Source organism: Rhizophagus irregularis, chromosome 16 (genome assembly GCF_026210795.1).
Source record: "Rhizophagus irregularis chromosome 16, complete sequence".
NCBI classification, from domain to species: domain Eukaryota; kingdom Fungi; phylum Glomeromycota; class Glomeromycetes; order Glomerales; family Glomeraceae; genus Rhizophagus; species Rhizophagus irregularis.
Window position 1 is genome coordinate 3,840,348 of NC_089444.1, and position 18,276 is coordinate 3,858,623.

Sequence of the window (18,276 nt, forward strand, 5' to 3'; positions counted from 1 at the left end):
GTGATAATATACAAAAGGTGTTTATACAAATTCTAGGGACTATCTTTTAAATAAAACCCATAAGCTTACAATGAAATGAATTATTTATATTATTTATATGCAATTAATGCAAGCTGAATTAAAATAGTACATTTTAATCATGTTAATTAATTTATTCTAACTAAATAAATAAAAGGGGAATAGGATAAAAAAAAGCAAAAAAAAAATTTTTTGTGGAATCCACACTATTTATATAGGCTTTAAATATCAACAAAATTTTACTTATTTTAATATAAAGTTTGATGAGGCTGTGAATAAGTTTGAGTCAATCATATTAATTCTAATAATGTTTAATTTCCAAAAGACACCTGCTGATTGTGGCTTTTAATTATAATATGATAGAAACATGTGATTAAATGTATGATTTCAATACAAAATGCCAAAGCTCTTTCTGATAAATAATTAGATACTTTTAAGGCTTATACCTTTGTAACTGATGTGGCAAAGTTCAGCATCATGTATTTTAAAGCCACATCACACAAAATAATTTTTATTGTATAAACATTCAGCCCAATTTCTGTACAAATAAGAAATTGTTTATCATAAATCAGATAGCTAATATAAGCTTTAATTTAATTTTGTGTCATCGCAGCATCCAGAGTATTCTTATTTAGGGTATTACTCATGACCTTTAAAAATTTCAAATCAATAAAATAATAATCCCTCAATTCTATTATTTAAACTTATGTGATATAACAATTATATAAAATAGTTTGTCCTATTAAATCAGCATTTCAATTTTTTCTGTAGTGGGAACTTTATAAATAAATTTTAAACTGTTAATTCATTTTATTCATTCTAATAAAAGAATAAGAATTGATATATACGTTTTATAAAATCTATAATTTTGTTCTATTTCTATGAAAATAATGTAAATATTAGATTACTTCAATTGGAGTATTTATTAATTTATTACATAAAATTCTCTTTTAAAAATATTACTACTTAGATGCTTAATTTACACATTATTGTAAAAATTGTATTGGAACTGATTAATAGTGAAGAATTATTTGAGTTATATAAAGAAGATGCATTCAATTCACTATTTCACTGACAATTACTTTCACTGACAAACATTTTGCCAACAAACACTTTCTTAACAAGATCATCTCACCAGCAGGTAACTCTCACTAACATTTACATAAATTAAATGTATTTTCATTTTTTTTAAAAAAAAATAAATAATAAAGCGATGCAAAGTAATAAATTTAACCTCATATCTTTATAAAATTTTTGAAAAAAGCCAGGATTTACAAAATTTTTATTTTAAGAGGGATCAAGTTTATGTGCATGTATAGGTTGTATAGCCTTTATTATTACTTTTTTCTTTTTTCTTTTTTTTTTTTTTTTTTGTGATATCAAACACAACCCCCTTTGAAATCGAAATTATCTAAATCGAAATTAAATTATCTGCCCATTGTATAAATGACAAAAGTGAATGTTATACCATGACATAATAATTATCGCAAGCCATCGTTGACAAAAGGTTGATGTCTGGACGTCATGTTGGATATATGAAAGTTGATGTCTAGACATTATCCCGACATGATGTCTTAAACATCATCATCATGATGTCCAGAGATCATGTTGGATAATGTCTAGACATCATGTTGGGACTGTCGGGTATATTTCAACATGATGTCGAGCATGCTGATCATCATTACTAAAATATTTATGGAAAATTTACCGATTTTCTGGGTGAATTTTTAAATTTTTATGCCCATTTCTAGTAAATTTAACAATTTTCTGGATCACATCATTTTTGTCTTTTTCAAATAAAAATCGTTAAAATAGAATAAAAATTGTTTTTTTAAATAAAATAGAATAAAACAAAATAAACCATTTTTTTTTTTAAAAAAAATAAATTATAATAAATTAAAAATAAAAATAGTTTCATTTTAATTAAAAGAACTTTTTTTTTATGAAAAAACGCCAGGTTCGACGTTTTTAATTAAAAAATGTTCTTTTATTTCTTTTAATGAAAACGTCGGGTTTGACATTTTTTAATTAAAAAAACGTTTTTTTATTTTTTTTTATTAATGGAAAACGTTCGGTTCGACGTTTATAATTAAAAAAAAATATACTATATAGCCGAGGAATTATATAGAAAATTTCTAATTATAAACAGATTAATATAATTATACCAAAAGTCATAGTATACAGAAGTAGTATTATTATATAATCAAACTGCAAAAAAATAATGGTCATATGATCTATCAAAATTATTAGTTTTTTATTTTTATTTTTTTTAAATGAAAAAACGTGAAGTTCGTCGTTTTTAACTAAAAAAAAAGCGAATTTTTAGTTTTTTAATGAAAAAATGTCGGGTTTGACATTTTTAACTAAACTTTTTATTATTTTTTTTTTTAATGAAAAAATGTCAGGTTGGGCATTTTTAATTAATTAAGATTTTTACTGGGAGTTATCATCACCGTTGGCCAGAATTATCAATTTTTACCGGTACTATATTTTTTTAATGCTGGTCGATCATCATAATTTCAGTCACCGCCCCCCGGTGATAGTTAGAAAAATTCTTTTTTTTTAATTTCTTTTAATGAAAAAACATCGGGTTCGACGTTTTAATATTTAATAAAAAAATTTTTTTTTTTTTTGCTTTAGTGTTTTCCGTATAAAATTATAAAAAGGAACTTTGAAACATTTTTTTATTGCATTACTATTAAGAAAAAATCATTAAACGTCGAAACGTTAACATGACTTTCATTCCATCTAATATATCTTGTAATAAAATTGTAGTATCTTTATTAGGAATGGTAAAATATGATAATGTATCAGATGATTGTATTGAATTTTGAGGTTGAAGTTGAGGTTGAAGTTGAGGTTGAGATTGTGATTGAGTTAAAAGATTTGTATTTTCATTATAATTAAAATCTATTCCAATCGATGATTTTGTAGGTATTGAAGATATTGGTGGTGTAATCATATTATTTGTAGTCGATAAAGATAAAAAATTCATTGGATTGATATTATTTGTCGTAACATGTTGAGATATTATTGAAGTAATTGAAGGAATCGTATAATTTGAATAAATGTGATTTGGTCTTTTCTTTGTATTAAAACTATTGAAATTAAGATTTTGTTGAAAATTATACTTAACAAAGTCCTGATCGAAAGAATTTAATATGTTATTATTTGTTTCAAGAATAAATGGATCTGTCGTTAATTGATTATATAAATTCCAGTTTTGTTGTTGGTGAAATTGTTGAAATTGTTGAAAAGCGAAACCTTGCGCTTGGACGAATGAATTTTCACCTAAGAAAAAAAAATTGAAAAAAAAAGGTTCAAAAACGTACTTTTTTTTTTAAAAAAAAAATTATACATATATATATATTATATACGCATATATAATAATAAATAAATACATACAATGAGGTAAAAAAAAAATTTTGAAGTACCTTCAAATGAATTAAAACCAGGATACATATACATCATCTTTGAATTTCTTTTTATTATTATTAACTTTAATTTTTTTTAAATTTTCCCATTCATAATTTTTTTTCAGAGTAATTTTATATGGTAATAGATCATATGTAAATCATAATGCAGTTTGACAATAGGCCTGTTCATGATACCACATTTTTGTTCGGAAAGTTCGGGTTGTTGATGGTCACACAATTTCATCAGCCAATAATTATCAACTCAAACCCGATCAAAATTCCGAACGATCAGAATTGAAGGGCTTGCATATCATATTTTTATATGTATAAATATAATAACACTGTCGAAATAGATTTTTTTTTCTTTTAGTTTAGTTCATTTTTTTATTTACTTTTACAACTTTGTTTTGTTTATAAATTCTTGTATACTAACTATTACTGTTTAATAAAAATAAAAATAAAAAATAAAAATAAATAAAAAAAAAGGGATATTTATTTATAATTTGTATATTGTATTTTAAGGTTTTTTTTCCCAAATGTTTGTCACCTTTACTAAATTTTCTTTTTATTTACGACGATCACTTTTAATTTAATTTTTGTTGTTGATATTTATAACGTAATCATTCCATTTTCCTACTAATGGAATCTTTTAACGCCTTTACGGTATGATTATTAATTGAAGTTTGAACTTTTTTAGATTAGATTGTTTCTTTTACAACCTGTATTGGCTGTGCCATTCGTTCCCCCAACGCCGGCAAGTTTCCATTGGCGAAATTGTCCTGTCAGTCATTTTTAAATGGGTATAAATAAATAAAATAGAAAATTTCATATCCCTTTATTTGGTTTCTTTTACAAAAAATTAAAGTTTAACAAAATGAGGAGAAAAAAAAATTAAGATTTCGGTCTTATGACAATTTAAGTGATAATTTTCAAAAATAATAAAACGATTTTAAAGATAAAAAAAAATAATATATTTCAATAATGTTTCAACTTTCTTTGTTTTAAAAAATAAATAAAAATAAAAATAATTTTTTTTTTTTTAATAATTTCATATAATAATTTTATATAATTTAAAATTTTTTAATTTGTTTATTTTCATTTTTTATAAATGAATTAATATCCATAATGTTTATATGTGTTACACAAAAATTTATTTTATCTCTAACCTCAGAAAATGATTTCCTTTTTTCCTTTTATAGTCAAAAAAAAAAAATTTAATTTTTCTAAATAATATTGGGACACGTTTTCATTTTTTTGTCAAGTTGAAAAAAAATAAAAAGTTTGTTTATTGTTTCACTATATAGAAATAAAGGCAATATTTTTTTTATTTTTTTTATTTTTATTTTATTTTTTTTTTTATCTTCTCAAAGATGATGACGATTTATCCATATTTGATCAAGGCGATTCGGGTGTAACAATATCATTTAATATAAATACCATTGATTCATAGAAATGTGTCGGTTTTTTTTAAGGGCGAAATTTTTATTTTTAAGTCCCGATTTTTTTCCTATCAAAAAAAATAAAAACAAAAAAAAAAAAAATGAAAACAACGAATGTGCAGCCACTTGCTCTTGTGCATAATAATGAAGTTTGTTATATTGAAGAAAATAATGCAAATTTACAAAATAAATTTTCATGTTTTAAAATTTTTAAATTAAAGGTAATTTTAATTTAATAATTAAAAAAAAATTTTAATAATTACGATTTATCTATCCTAGTAATCGATCATAATTAATTAATTAAAGTTTATTATTATTATTATTATATTTTAGGGGCCTATCGACGTTAATTATTTACTTAATAATATATTTCCTCCTTCTGAAAAGAATTATTATAATCTGGAAGTTTCCGATTATGATGGAAAATCGGCAAAGGTAATGTAATTATTTCCTTTTTATTTATTTGTAATTTTTTATTAAATAATTTCAATAATTTCAATTTCTTAAAAAAAAAAAAAATTCTTTTAATTCCTTATTAGGTTAAATTTAATTTTACGAATAGAACTCACACAGATTTGGTTCGACATTTACAAAATTCCGCAGAAAAATTTTTTAATATATCTGATAATGGTCTTTTTGATTGGTTAGCTTCCGATACTGTCACTTTTAGAACAATTTATAAAAATACTGATACGGCTGCTTCTCAACAAATTCGTTTCAATAGAAGTTTATCTTCTGATGACGTTACTATTACTTCTTCTTCTTCCTCTTCTATGACACAACAACCAAATTTAGATCTTTATCCAATTATAGATGAAGAAGAGATTGAACGTGAGTTAAATGAATTATCTAAAAAAATTACTTCTAAATCAACTTTAAAAAATTATGAATTAGAAAGATTATTTCATAATACATTTCGAAGAAAGGATTTGACTATTACTATTAGTAAATTAGCTAATGAATACTTTGGTCAAATACGAGATGTTGTCACTTTTGTTGGTAGTGATAAACCTTATTCTGTTATTGAGGATAATTTTATGGATTCAAATTTGATCGTTCGTAATTTTGCTAGATATTTATTTAAACACGCTGAACTTTATATCAAAAATTGCGAAGCCGGAATTGTAACGGAACTTGTAAGTATGATTGAAGGTGAATCAAGTAACAATCGAATTAAGTACGACTGTTGAGCTAAACGTTCTTATTTATTTTTTTAATTAGGTTAAAAATTATAAATTCGGAATTATCTTAACATTATGGAATTTAAATAACGTCATTCTTTCGATTCATAAATCATATCAAGTATTAATAGATTCTGATGAAGGTTTTAAAAAAATTTTTCAATCACAAAAATCAGATTTTACGAATTATTTATCAATCTTGGATAAAATTCTTATGGATTTATTGATCATTTTATGTGATGTGATTGATGAGGAAAAATATGAAAAACTTCAACGTAAGTTTTTATTCATTTTTTTTAAATTTTTTTTTTGCAACCTGATCATAAAAAAAAATTTTTTTTTTCTGATAGGACGACTCGAACAATTTGTTAAAGCTGCGGAAGATTTAATGACAGTTGTTATGATTATTAATAATGATTGTAATAAAGAATTAGAAAAATTAGAAGATAAAAAGCAAGATTTATCATATAAAGTAATTACCGCTGCTATGTAAGTTTGAGAATTTATTATGATTCCAATTTTCAATTTTTTACATTTTAATTCTTTCATTTGTTAATTATTTTTTTTTTTAAAAAAAAAATTTACTGCGTTCAATTTAATAGTACAATCGGAATTACTGCGTTAGTTATAGGTGGTGGATATTTGTATAATAAAAATAATAAACAGAGATCGAGATCCGAAAATAAAGATAACGAGAAATATGAGGTGAACTACTTACACTTTATTGTTTATTTTCTTTTTATATAAAAAATTTAATTAAATTTTAATGACCTAAAAAATTTTTCTAAATAGAAATGGATTGAAAAAGCAGCATTATGCGTGACAGGACTAACAGGAGTAACGACGACAGCAGTTATGTATAATGCGTACTCGACTAGATCAAAATTACAAAATTCTATAGAAAAACATATAAGTATTCTTGAAAAATTACAATCAACGTATGAAGATTTAAAAAATTGGAAAATCCTTGGTAAAAAATATATTCTAAGGGATATCAATGACATGAATAATAATAGGATGACCTTGATCGATGAATTTAATAGAATTAGAAATCTATGTAAAGGCCTTGATGATATTTTCAATTCATTAGATGATAAAAAATGAGGAAGCTGGTAAAGTTGAAATTAGTGCTCCGAATGATACGAGTCGACCCGGGTTAATTTGACCCGACTCGACTTTTAAATCGGGTCGGTACTAACGATTTTTAATGACCCGTGACCCGCATGACCCGCATGACCCGACCCGCCGGGTCGGGTTATAAATTTCCTTGACTCGGGTTTGACCCGGGTTTGACCCGGATCGACCCGGATGGTTTTAATTCTGGCAAAATTATAATTTTGGCCAAAATTAAGCCAAGAATTAGTTTTAACAAATATTAACATAGCTTAATCAGAAAAATAAAAAAATTAACCTTTGGCTTTTGAGAATAATATTTTTCTGATAGCTTTAGAATTCCAATTTATCTTTGATTTGAATATCTGCTAATTATTTTGCCTAATTCTTTGACTTTTATTATATTAAACCAGGTTCAAAATTTGTATTTTTAATTTTATTTTATTTAATTAATCTAGGAGAAAATAAGAGCTAGTGTTACATGTTTTGTATAACCATTCATGATACAAATTTTAGGTGGCTACTAGTGGTTAATCACTAAGTTGCCTTTTTTCAAATAAAAAAAAATTAATTTTGTTATTATTATAAGAAAATCTCACATAAAATAAGTTAGTACCCATTTTACTTAAATGTTCGGGTCTAACCCGGGTTACACGAGTTAAATTATACTCGGTCGAGTCAAGGGTCGGGTTACGAAAATATGAGACCCGAATAAATACGAGTCTTATATTTTTTTATTCAGATCGGGTCGAATATTTCCTCAAAACCCGACCCGACTTGACCCGGTAGGAGCACTAGTTGAAATTGTATCATAACACGATTTTTTTTTATTTTATATATCGGATATGTGAGTATATGTATAATTAATATAAGTAAACAATATATAACGGGTTGTATGTTGTATAAATAATAAAATATTTATTTTATATAAATTAACGCAAAGGCGTAGAATGATGGTAATTGATAATGAAGCGTTATTAAAAATTAATTTTAAGAGAACATCGTACATTATTCTAAAGATAATTTCATTCAAAACGTAATTTTTTCATGAGGTTTATAATAGAATAAAGTTACCCATTAACAGATTTAACAGTTAACGTCAACCCACTTTATTGACGGAAGAGTGTGACACGTGTAACAAATTTCCGATTTTAGTCCACTTGCTAGCTGATCCTAAACTGGCTCTACATTTATATATACCAGGTTAAAGAATCATATCATGATGCTAATTTTTAGCTATTCTTAGAAAAAAAAAATATTTTACAAGCATAATATTTCATAAAATATTTCATAAAGACTTGTTTCAAATTATTAGAACTTCTCTTGTTATCATTAAAAATTTTTATATTCTTTATTTGACTGCATGTATTGGTACAGGTATGAGACTTATAAAATATCTTAGTTTTCAATAATTTTAATTTATTTTTTATTTGTAAAAATAATAAATAAAGAAATTTGGTATTTGGTAACTTTACGTAAAATTGGAGATTATAACGAACATGGCGTAGAAATAACTATGTCTACTATGGCATGTATAGACTTTTTGTAATTTTATATATTATAATTAATTTACGTTTTACGTATTTTAATTTAAATGTATCATCTAACTATAATTTTAATAATAGCTATTTCCTTTGGATTCTTATACCACTAGTATTCAGTAAGTTATAATCTCGATGACAGGCACTTTTAATATTTTAAATAACGAAAAATTACATTAATTCTATTAGCATGGATTTTAACATATGAAGTCAGTGGAGACAGTGAAGATGATACTATTGCTTACGGCTTAACCATTTCTGGGTGAGTAAAAATAAATTGATTTTTTGACATATCTATTCAAATTATTAAAAATTAATCACAAATAATGGGGTTTCTGTTATATCTAAGTATATTTCTTAGTTTTATCAGTAAGTATCAATAATAATTTAACTTACTTCTCTTAGTCACTTACTATACATGGAGTAATTGATTTTTTTTCTAAATATATACAATATATAACAACATAGAAATTATACTGGAGCGAAAGTGCTAGATCATTGAAATTTTAAACGATACCATGTATTATTAATAATATTGGTCAAATCTGACTTTAAAATAATATGCCAGATTTGCCAGCAAAGTGATTAGTCGGTGAATGATTAGTTTTGTAAACAATATTATCTAAAGAGTGAGAACGTGAATCCCTCTCCCCTGTCGATTAAATTGATGATTGGATACATCCATAAAATTATGTCTATGTTCGTAAAACCTTTTTGTTTTTAAAATTCCATAATGCAGGATAATCCCAAATTCATAATTTCTAACCTAATTATAGTGAAAAAAGAATATTGAGTCTGTTACTTAGTATAAATGAAAATTTTCGATTCATTATGCGCTAAATGTAATGTCTTTTTTTTCGCCAAGTTAAAAAAAAAATAATGACCTGTCAGAAAATATCCTAAAAGAAGTTTATACATTATCGGCGGAATATACCGAAATTGTTATTTAAATATAAATATGTATAGTAAACTAGTTCCAATATTCATCAGACGTTTTACTCGAATCAGCATTTTTGTGATATGAAATTTTGCATTTTCCTGTATCCCTATATAGATACATTATTTTTAAGAAAAAATTGTATAAAACCTTATTAGAAACACGTCCAATTTTTTATAGGGTCTAATTATAATAAAATTTTACTATTCAGTAATATTTAAAGCTTTCAACCACTTTGTCATGATAAAACACGAGTACACACGTGGTATCAATGTTGCCAATGCTCGATTTATTTAAGACTAATAACTGATAAAGATACTTTTGGTGGAGAACTATTCATGTGTGCTTAAATCTTCATTCATTTTATGATAAACTTTTTAATAGTATAAAATGAGTAATGTTATAGTAATGTTATAACAAAGAAATATTTTTTGAACTAAAAACTATTTACTAAATCAGTTAAAACAATTCAATTCATATTGATCAAAGTTGTAGTTAAAATAATAAATTAGAACGAATTCAAAATTACCTCGTCCATTAACTAATAAAAATTTTATTACTAACCCTGTAAAAAAAAGTCGATCCGTTTTTTATACTTCTTTTTTTCCGTAAAAGGCTCATATTTCCGGAATTAATAACCTTATTTATCGAATTATTTACATTTTCCGTGAATTAATCCGTGAATAACGGATAAAATTTTATAGGGTAAAATACAAAATATATAATTTTATGCTTAAATAATAATTATTAACCAGTATTACAGTTTTATTTAGTTTATAATAATATTTTTCGGGTAAATAAATTATACTAAATACATATGAATCGTAAAGAATATACTAACATCTTTAATTAATCAATCTTTCATAATTTGAAATACTTCAAATTCTTCTACGCAAAATGAATCAATTTCTCTAATCGATTCATAATAAATTGGTTCTCGCACACTCCCTCTACTTTTGCCTTTAAACACTCTAATAAACAAGTTAAGTTCACCAGAACCGAATACTGGGCCATAATTAGGGTAATTATATGTGGCATATCTTTCATCCTTTACTCGACTTAAAACATTTTCTTCGACATTTTCTTTATTCTTAAAAGAAAATATAAAACTATCTTTAGTGGTGCCATAACTATTATCAGATTTCCATATGATCGGATTATATCCTCCAAGAATTTCATTACTATCTTTCACTTTAATAATTGATATAGTATGAGATTTATAATCACAAATTTCATGGAATTTACTAGCTGAGAATCCATCCCGGGTTCCACGAAAAATTAACTTGAATTCATATAAATTTTTCATCTCGTCAGTATTTTCTAATCTATCGATCCATTTTGAAATTAATTCAGTATGTTGAAATGTAATAATTCTTGAATCAATACTTTTTGAACTAATTTCCTTGGTTGTTATCATTGTTTCTGATCGATCTATAAAGTGTTTAATTAAATTTTCACGTAAATCTTTTGGTATGATTTTTTTATACGGATAAACTATGTTTAAAAATTCTTTATGATTTAAATTAAAGAATTTAATAAAAGGAATAAATTGTTGTAAAGTATTTTTTAAAGTATTAAAATCATCCTTTGAATAACTTGAAGGGTCTGAAGAAAGTCCAGGATTTTGAGCAATGCCCCATTTAAGTACATGTTCCCAAATTTGAATAACATTCATTTGTAAGTTATCATGTTGAATAAGAGAAATTAAAGATTTTTCTGAAAGTGAAATAAAATCAATTGAATTAAAAATTTTTTCAGGTTCGTTGGATATTAATTCCGTACAAAAATTTTGTAATTTCAAGAAAGAATCGTTTTCAAAGCTTGTTTTATATATTAAATTGAAATTTTTTTCCATCCAATTTTTTTTATTTTCAATCAAAAATGATTGTAAATGAGTGATTAATTCTTGAAGACTAAGTTCATTGGCAGCAATCAAGATTTTAATAATATCTGAAGTATCATATTCCTCTAAAGAAAGTCTTCCCCCATAAATATATCTAAAATAAAAATATTTGAATATTATCCGTAAGAATTAAATACATTTATATTTTTTTCAAAAAAAAAAAAAAGATATAATTTATTATTTCAATTTTCCTACCTTAAAATCATTTGAAAAATTCCAGGAAAAATATTTGGTAATTTAATATGTACCAAGATTCCATCATCATTCTTTTTATTAGCGTTAGTCGATAAAATTCTTCGCAAATAGGGAGAGCGATAATTTAAAATTACCATATGAGAACGAAAAATCTTTACATAAGGATCATTACCAACTTCAATAGTTACATCATAAAATTCATTATCCTCTAAAATTTCAAGTAAATTTTGGGATAATTTTGGTAAAAATTTGTCATCATACATTATAACTGACTTTCGATTTTCAAAGAAAAAGAAATGTAATATTGTCCAAAATTTCCCGAATGAATATCCTTATATGTAAATTCGGAAAATCTTCGGTCCGATAAACACGAAACACCTGATTCGATCATGTGATTTACGAAATAGTTACGAAATCCACAATAAAATTGCTTTTGGGTATTCGACTAATCGACTGCCCTGCTATGTTTATTGTTTACTTCATTGTTATATATTTTATGGATATTGTACGGTGTTGCATTTATATTGGTTAACGTCACTTCGTTAACCAATATAAATACCGTACAACATCTATATTATCGTACGGCTAAGCACTTCGCCACGTGATACAATATGTGATATGCGTTCAAAGAACTGAGATATATATATATATATATTTAATAGCTCTTTTTTTACTCTTCAGTTCCAATGTGCACAAATTGAGTTAGATTTTTACATGCTTGCAGTACAAAAAACTTGGGCAACTGACACAGTATATATATATATTGATTTAATAGATTTAATGGCTCTTTTTTTTTACTCTTCGTTCCAATGTGCACAAATTAAGTTAAATTTTAACATGATTGCAATACAAACAAACTTGGCGCAACTGATTTGTATTTATATATATATGCACATAATTATATGGATTTAACAGCTATCGTTCCAATGTACGCAAATTGAGTTAGCTCGAATCCAGATTTTCACATTTATATATACAAGGATTTAATAACTATTTTTTTTAACGTTACGGTATTTTTTTTGTTACAGTATTTTTTTTACGTCACGGTATTTTTTTTTTGTTATAGTATTTTTTTATTTCCAATAAAAACAAAATGCAAAGTACCAGTGGTTATGATTTGAATGAGGAAATTATCTCAGAGAACAATATAAAATATTACGAATATAAAAATTTTTACAATATTGAAAAAATTAACGAAAAAACCTATCTCGCCAATTGGAATTATTTAGAGCAATATTTTATATTAAAGTCCATTAACCTTGACAACGCCAGTGTAAATAAAGAAGAGATTATTTATGAGGTAATTACATACAAAGTTAATAACTGGGATACATCATACTTTCAACTTTAAATAATTAGAAATTACTGTATATATAATTTATAATATTGATATATTTTAATTAAATATATGTTGAGATTTTTTTATTTAAATATTAATTATATATATATATTACCAAATTTGAGTTTCTTTACTATTTTTCTTCAGCTAAAACGATAACGTCATCTTATTTTTGTTTCCAAAATGTTTGGAATTGTCATCGAAAATGTCCAGAAAATGATACTTACTGGAAATCCCATAATACAAAAACAATTTTTAGAGATATTGGCCTATTGCAGTTATTATCAATAATCATAATTTTTTTGTGCGACACAGGGTAGGGTTTTCCTTTTTTATTATACAGGCGACGAATTGTTTTATTTCATCTTTTAGTAGAATAAATCATTCTTTATCTGTATTTTTTTTTAAAAAAAAAATTCATAATAAAAAATATATTATAAAGAAGAGCAAAATTTAATACTTAAGTTTTAGTTTAAGAATTATAAAGTAATTTAAGTAATTTGGAATTAATTAATCCTTTATTTGTGTCTAATAATAAAGGTTTCTTGAATTGTTAATGATTGATTAATTCTTTCATTCACATCTAATAACAGAAATCTCTGAGTATTAAAATCCCTAGATTCTAGATATGAAGCTGATGCATTACCAATTTTGTCTAAAGCCATAGAAGTATATGTATTATTTAGAAATAACAGATTAAAGGCCAGGATAATGACGATTATATTAAATATTTATCATAATCACTAACTTCTAAAATTTTATTCAAAAAATATGGTTTCCTTTTTAATAAAAGGCGAGCTGTTTTGTTCATCTTGACAATCCTATAATACTCACTAGTTATTAGAATCAATTACTTAATTCCTTCTCTTTGAGACTATTTGGCTTACCCAGTTTCCACAAAACACCTTACATAGTGGTGCTGTTATATTTATATCTAATTGGATTATTTTATTAGTTTCTTATTTTTCTTATTTTAATAAATCTTTTGCTTACCTTTGCATTTTATTTACTTTTGTAAATGTTAAATAACTGGTTTAATAATAGATCATGAAAGAATATGATTTAATGAACTAAAATTCATGCATATTTTTTATGTTTATTGTAAGTAATTTCAATTTTGAAATTATTCATATTTTATGACCATTTCTTATCCCACTAAAAAAAAGGTAATTCATAACAAAATTTATTGAATAAAGTTAATAATTATACAAAGTATGCTCCTTTAATTATTCATTTAATTTATTTTGGGCATCTTGATCTCCTTGCTCAGCAGATTTTTTATACCAGTAATTTGCTTGATTTATATCCTTTTTAATTCCTTCTCCATTTTCATACATTAAAGCAAGATTATATTGAGCTGAATTATTACCTAAATTTGCAGCTTTTTGATATAATTCAAATGCCTTTTGTTTATCTATATTAGTTCCAATTCCATTATCATAACAATATCCTAAATTACATATTCCAGATAAATCTCCTAAATTTGTAGCCTTTTGATATAATTCAAATGTCTTTTGTTCATCAATATAAGTTCCAATTCCATGTTGATAACAATATCCTAAATTACATATTCCAGATAAATCTCCTAAATTTGCAGCCTTTTGATATAATTCAAATGCCTTTTGTTCATCAATATTAATTCCAATTCCATATTGATAACAATATCCTAAATTAAATATTCCACGTAGATTTCCTAAATTTGCAGCTTCTTGATATAGTCCAAATGCCTTTTGCTGGTCAACATTGATTCCAATTCCTTCATCATAACAATATCCTAGACTAGTTATTCCAAATACATTTCCAGAATTTGCTGCATTTTGATATAATTCAAATGCTTTTTGTTTGTCAACATTGACTTCAATTCCAAAATGATTAAATACTCCAAGTAAAAAGATGGAATTTGAATCATTTTGATTAATTAATAACCAAGCATAAATTTCTTGTGAAGTTATATTATGATTATTAAGATAATTAATGACTTCACGTTTTTTCCTTACAATATCTGCATTATCAAGAAGGAGTATTATTTCATTAACCATTATGTCAAAGTTATTATTTGATGACATTGAAGGTTCTATTTCTTCTATACTCATTTTATTAAAATTTTCAATGATTTGAGACATTTCTCCATAAAATGAATTATCAATATTATCAATAATATTTTTGGAAACATCATCATTACTCTTCTGTTCACTTGATAATTGAACATTTTCTTTTGGAATAATTTCATTTAATTTTGCAATAACCTGGTTGACAGTTGGACGATTATCTGGTTCATTATTCCAGCAATCTGATATAAATAAGTTTATAATTAATCAATATTGTCATTATTAATATAATTAATTTCATTGTACTTACCAGTGTATATTTTTATGTAATTTACAGGTGTATTAGGAATAGGTTTTTCTCTAAGGCCTTGTAAAATTTCCATAGCAAAGCCAGCATCATGTGGTTCATTATGAAAAGGTGGCCGTCCACTAGAAATTTCCCATAAGAGTATACCGATACTGTAGATGTTACTCTTTTTATTTAATGAATATACTATTTTGATATTACTATCCCTTTTTCTATTAAATACTTGTGGATCAACATATGCAACCATTCCAAATAATTTTGATTGGGATGATTCCTCAATCCTTTCTAACAATCCAAAACCCACTAATTTAATGGTATTCTTATGAACTAATATATTATCTGAGTGCTATTATTAAATGCAATGACTGAATTAGCATAATTATACAGTATAATTTATTAAAGTGTAAATAACTGAAGTAGACAACCTACCAAATCGCAATGAATGATATCTTTATTATGTAAGTATGATATAGCATTAGCTAATTGAAATGCTAGTTCCAATTTATTGTTCCAAGTGAGATTATTAAAACGTTCACTTAAATAATTTCGGAGAGTACCACTATCGGCATATTCCATAACCAGTAAATAATTTTTTGAATTATTGTTTTGGTTTGCTTTGAGAAAAAAAAAAAGAAAAATTGTTTAAATTTTATTTTTTTCAAAAAGAAAAGATAATGATTCAAATTATATATCGTACCTGTTGTAATGCCACAAAAATGAATAATGTTTTCATGAAAATCTATTTCATGCTGAAGATTAATCTAATATTGAAATAAAATTTTAAGTTAGAAATATAATATATAATTAAAGATAGAAAAACAAAAAAAAAATGATAAAATGTTAACATATAATTATAATTACTCCATTAACAATTTTTTTAACTGTGATGTTATTGAAATTAAGGAAAGATTTTAATGCTAAATGATTGTGAAAACTTTTCCAGTTAGCACGATATACTTTTCCAAAACCTTCAGAACCAATTTCTTGAATATTATTAAAATGTTTGTAATCGTAATATTTAATATGCTTTTTTGCAATAGCTTCTTCAATCCAATCAATCCACTCATTTGAATTAAATCCAGTATTACTAGACATTATTACAAAACTTTGATTCAGTTTATACTTAAAGTTTAATAATAAAAAGAAAATTATAAAAAAATGAATTTTAAGGTAAAAAAGTTAAAGTTATGAATTTCTTAATTTGAATGAGCCCATAGTTTTTAAATTCATCGTAATGTAGTGCAAGAATGTTGTGATTCTGTGCTCCCACGAAGGTTACCAACCCAGAAATTGATGCATATCATAACAGGACCGGGAAAACTATATATAAAGGTCACCGGAAAAAAATCAGAAAATCATATATATGCGAACCATCTTATGATTGGTCAATTGGCTATTTATTCACATGTTTTCGCTCCAAAAACAGAAAAAGGAAAGATCTTCACTCAAATTTTCTTATTCTTGCGAACCAACACGTGACTTTTATTAATTATTTTTACGGTGACCTTTTTGAAAATTAAATATGGGTTCGAACCAAGAAAACCGGTGACCTTTATTAGTAGTTTTCCCGGTCCTATCATAACTCCCAGCGTAACCAACAAAAAAGCCCTGGCACGTGATATAAAGTGTGGTGTCTAAATTTTGATTGGTTGATCTTGTGTTAAAAACATTCACGAAAAAATTCAAAGACTTTTAATATTTAAGTAACTAAGCCAATAGAATAAAATAAATTTTTAAGTTTTAAATAGTTTTATTATATTTTTATTTGACTATTTCTATTTGTACACTACGTGTGTAAACACATGTCACGTGATCGTTGTCATTTCGGTGATCTGCATAAAAATTTCCTATTTTGGGGGTCGTCTAAAGCGGAGTCAAATCACGTGATTCAATATAATATGAGTGAACTAATTTTTTTATGAATCAAGTTTAACATAAACTTGAAAATCATAAAATAAGTGTATCTTAGCCTGCTCTACGAGTTTACTTAAGGTTAAAAGGTAGATTTTGAATACTGGTTTTCACTTTATATATTAGCAAAAGCTTTTTTGCTGATCATATCCAAAGATGGATAGACAAAAATGAAAAGTCAAATAAATCGAAAACGGCATTCAAAACTCATTTTGTCATTCTAAGTAAACTTGCAGAGCAGGCCAAAATACACTTAGTATATATGTTTAAAAGGTCGTATATATATATTGCGAAAAATTTTATTTAGAAAATAAATTTTTTTCGAAGTCACGTGATTTGACTCCGCTTTAGACGTCCCCCTATTTTGGAAATTTGTATAACGTATTTTCATTTTTACTGAGAAACATGATTTCCTTTTTGGGTTGTGTAACGTTACTCTAATTTCCAAAATTGGAAATTACAGTAATTTTTGGCTGGAATTATTGGAATTATAAAATTTGGCCGAAATTATGGTATGTGACATATAATATGTGATAAATAAGGTTTTTCCTACCGAAAAAATTTAAGTCCCTAGAATAAATAGTAAAAATGGAAAACTATATGGGCGTGACATGGGTGACAAATTATAGTCACGTGATATGTGTTTCGCACACTAGTGTACATTAAGAAATTATCTTTTTATTTTTACTTTATAAATTTATGAGATTTTTTCTTTGTTTTAACATTCTCTGTATAACTGATAAAGCAACATATACCTAACTAAAAGTATACAAGTCTGTGCTATTTATACAAAATGTCAAAATATATAAAATTAATATACAGTATATAAATACTTTAATACTTGCTAAAACAAACTTTAAAAATTTCAAAAAAACGTAAAATATTAAAATTTATTGTTTATAATATGTGATTCCAGTGTTTCCAAAAA

The 18,276-nt window shown here is 25.1% G+C and overlaps 4 protein-coding genes across 4 annotated transcripts; 1 reads left to right on the forward strand and 3 right to left on the reverse strand.

The window, feature by feature from the left end:
- Nucleotides 1–2,716: 2,716 nt before the first annotated feature.
- On the reverse strand, nt 2,717–3,489 carry OCT59_008521 (uncharacterized protein; the record flags this gene model as incomplete). The annotated part of the gene is made up of 2 exons (XM_025332811.2): nt 2,717–3,309; nt 3,453–3,489. 2 exons carry the CDS (start codon nt 3,487–3,489, stop codon nt 2,717–2,719), a joined length of 630 nt encoding a protein of 209 aa, XP_025166875.1.
- A 1,485-nt stretch (nt 3,490–4,974) lies between these two features.
- OCT59_008522 (uncharacterized protein) lies at nt 4,975–7,158 on the forward strand (the record flags this gene model as incomplete). The annotated part of the gene is made up of 7 exons (XM_066142536.1): nt 4,975–5,094; nt 5,207–5,308; nt 5,413–6,009; nt 6,095–6,329; nt 6,405–6,543; nt 6,657–6,759; nt 6,847–7,158. 7 exons carry the CDS (start codon nt 4,975–4,977, stop codon nt 7,156–7,158), a joined length of 1,608 nt encoding a protein of 535 aa, XP_065999408.1.
- Nucleotides 7,159–10,381: 3,223 nt separating this feature from the next.
- OCT59_008523 (uncharacterized protein) lies at nt 10,382–12,046 on the reverse strand. Its single transcript, XM_025322181.2, has 2 exons — nt 11,744–12,046; nt 10,382–11,642 (listed from the first exon to the last, which is right to left on the reverse strand). The coding sequence occupies exons 1-2, from the start codon at nt 12,004–12,006 to the stop codon at nt 10,499–10,501; spliced, it is 1,407 nt and encodes a 468-aa protein (XP_025166877.2). The 5' UTR covers nt 12,007–12,046; the 3' UTR covers nt 10,382–10,498.
- Nucleotides 12,047–14,308: 2,262 nt separating this feature from the next.
- OCT59_008524 (uncharacterized protein) lies at nt 14,309–16,532 on the reverse strand (the record flags this gene model as incomplete). The annotated part of the gene is made up of 5 exons (XM_025332813.2): nt 14,309–15,372; nt 15,441–15,783; nt 15,867–16,051; nt 16,135–16,198; nt 16,299–16,532. 5 exons carry the CDS (start codon nt 16,530–16,532, stop codon nt 14,309–14,311), a joined length of 1,890 nt encoding a protein of 629 aa, XP_025166878.1.
- Nucleotides 16,533–18,276: the final 1,744 nt, after the last annotated feature.

Excerpts from the sequence above, each read along its gene's own strand:
- OCT59_008523 (XM_025322181.2), bottom strand. The coding sequence starts at position 12,006 with ATGTATGATGACAAATTTTTACCAAAATTATCCCAAAATTTACTTGAA. Across the intron at positions 11,643-11,743 it reads ATTTTTCAAATGATTTTAAG|ATATATTTATGGGGGAAGAC; the intron begins GTAGGAAAATTG and ends TTTTTATTTTAG.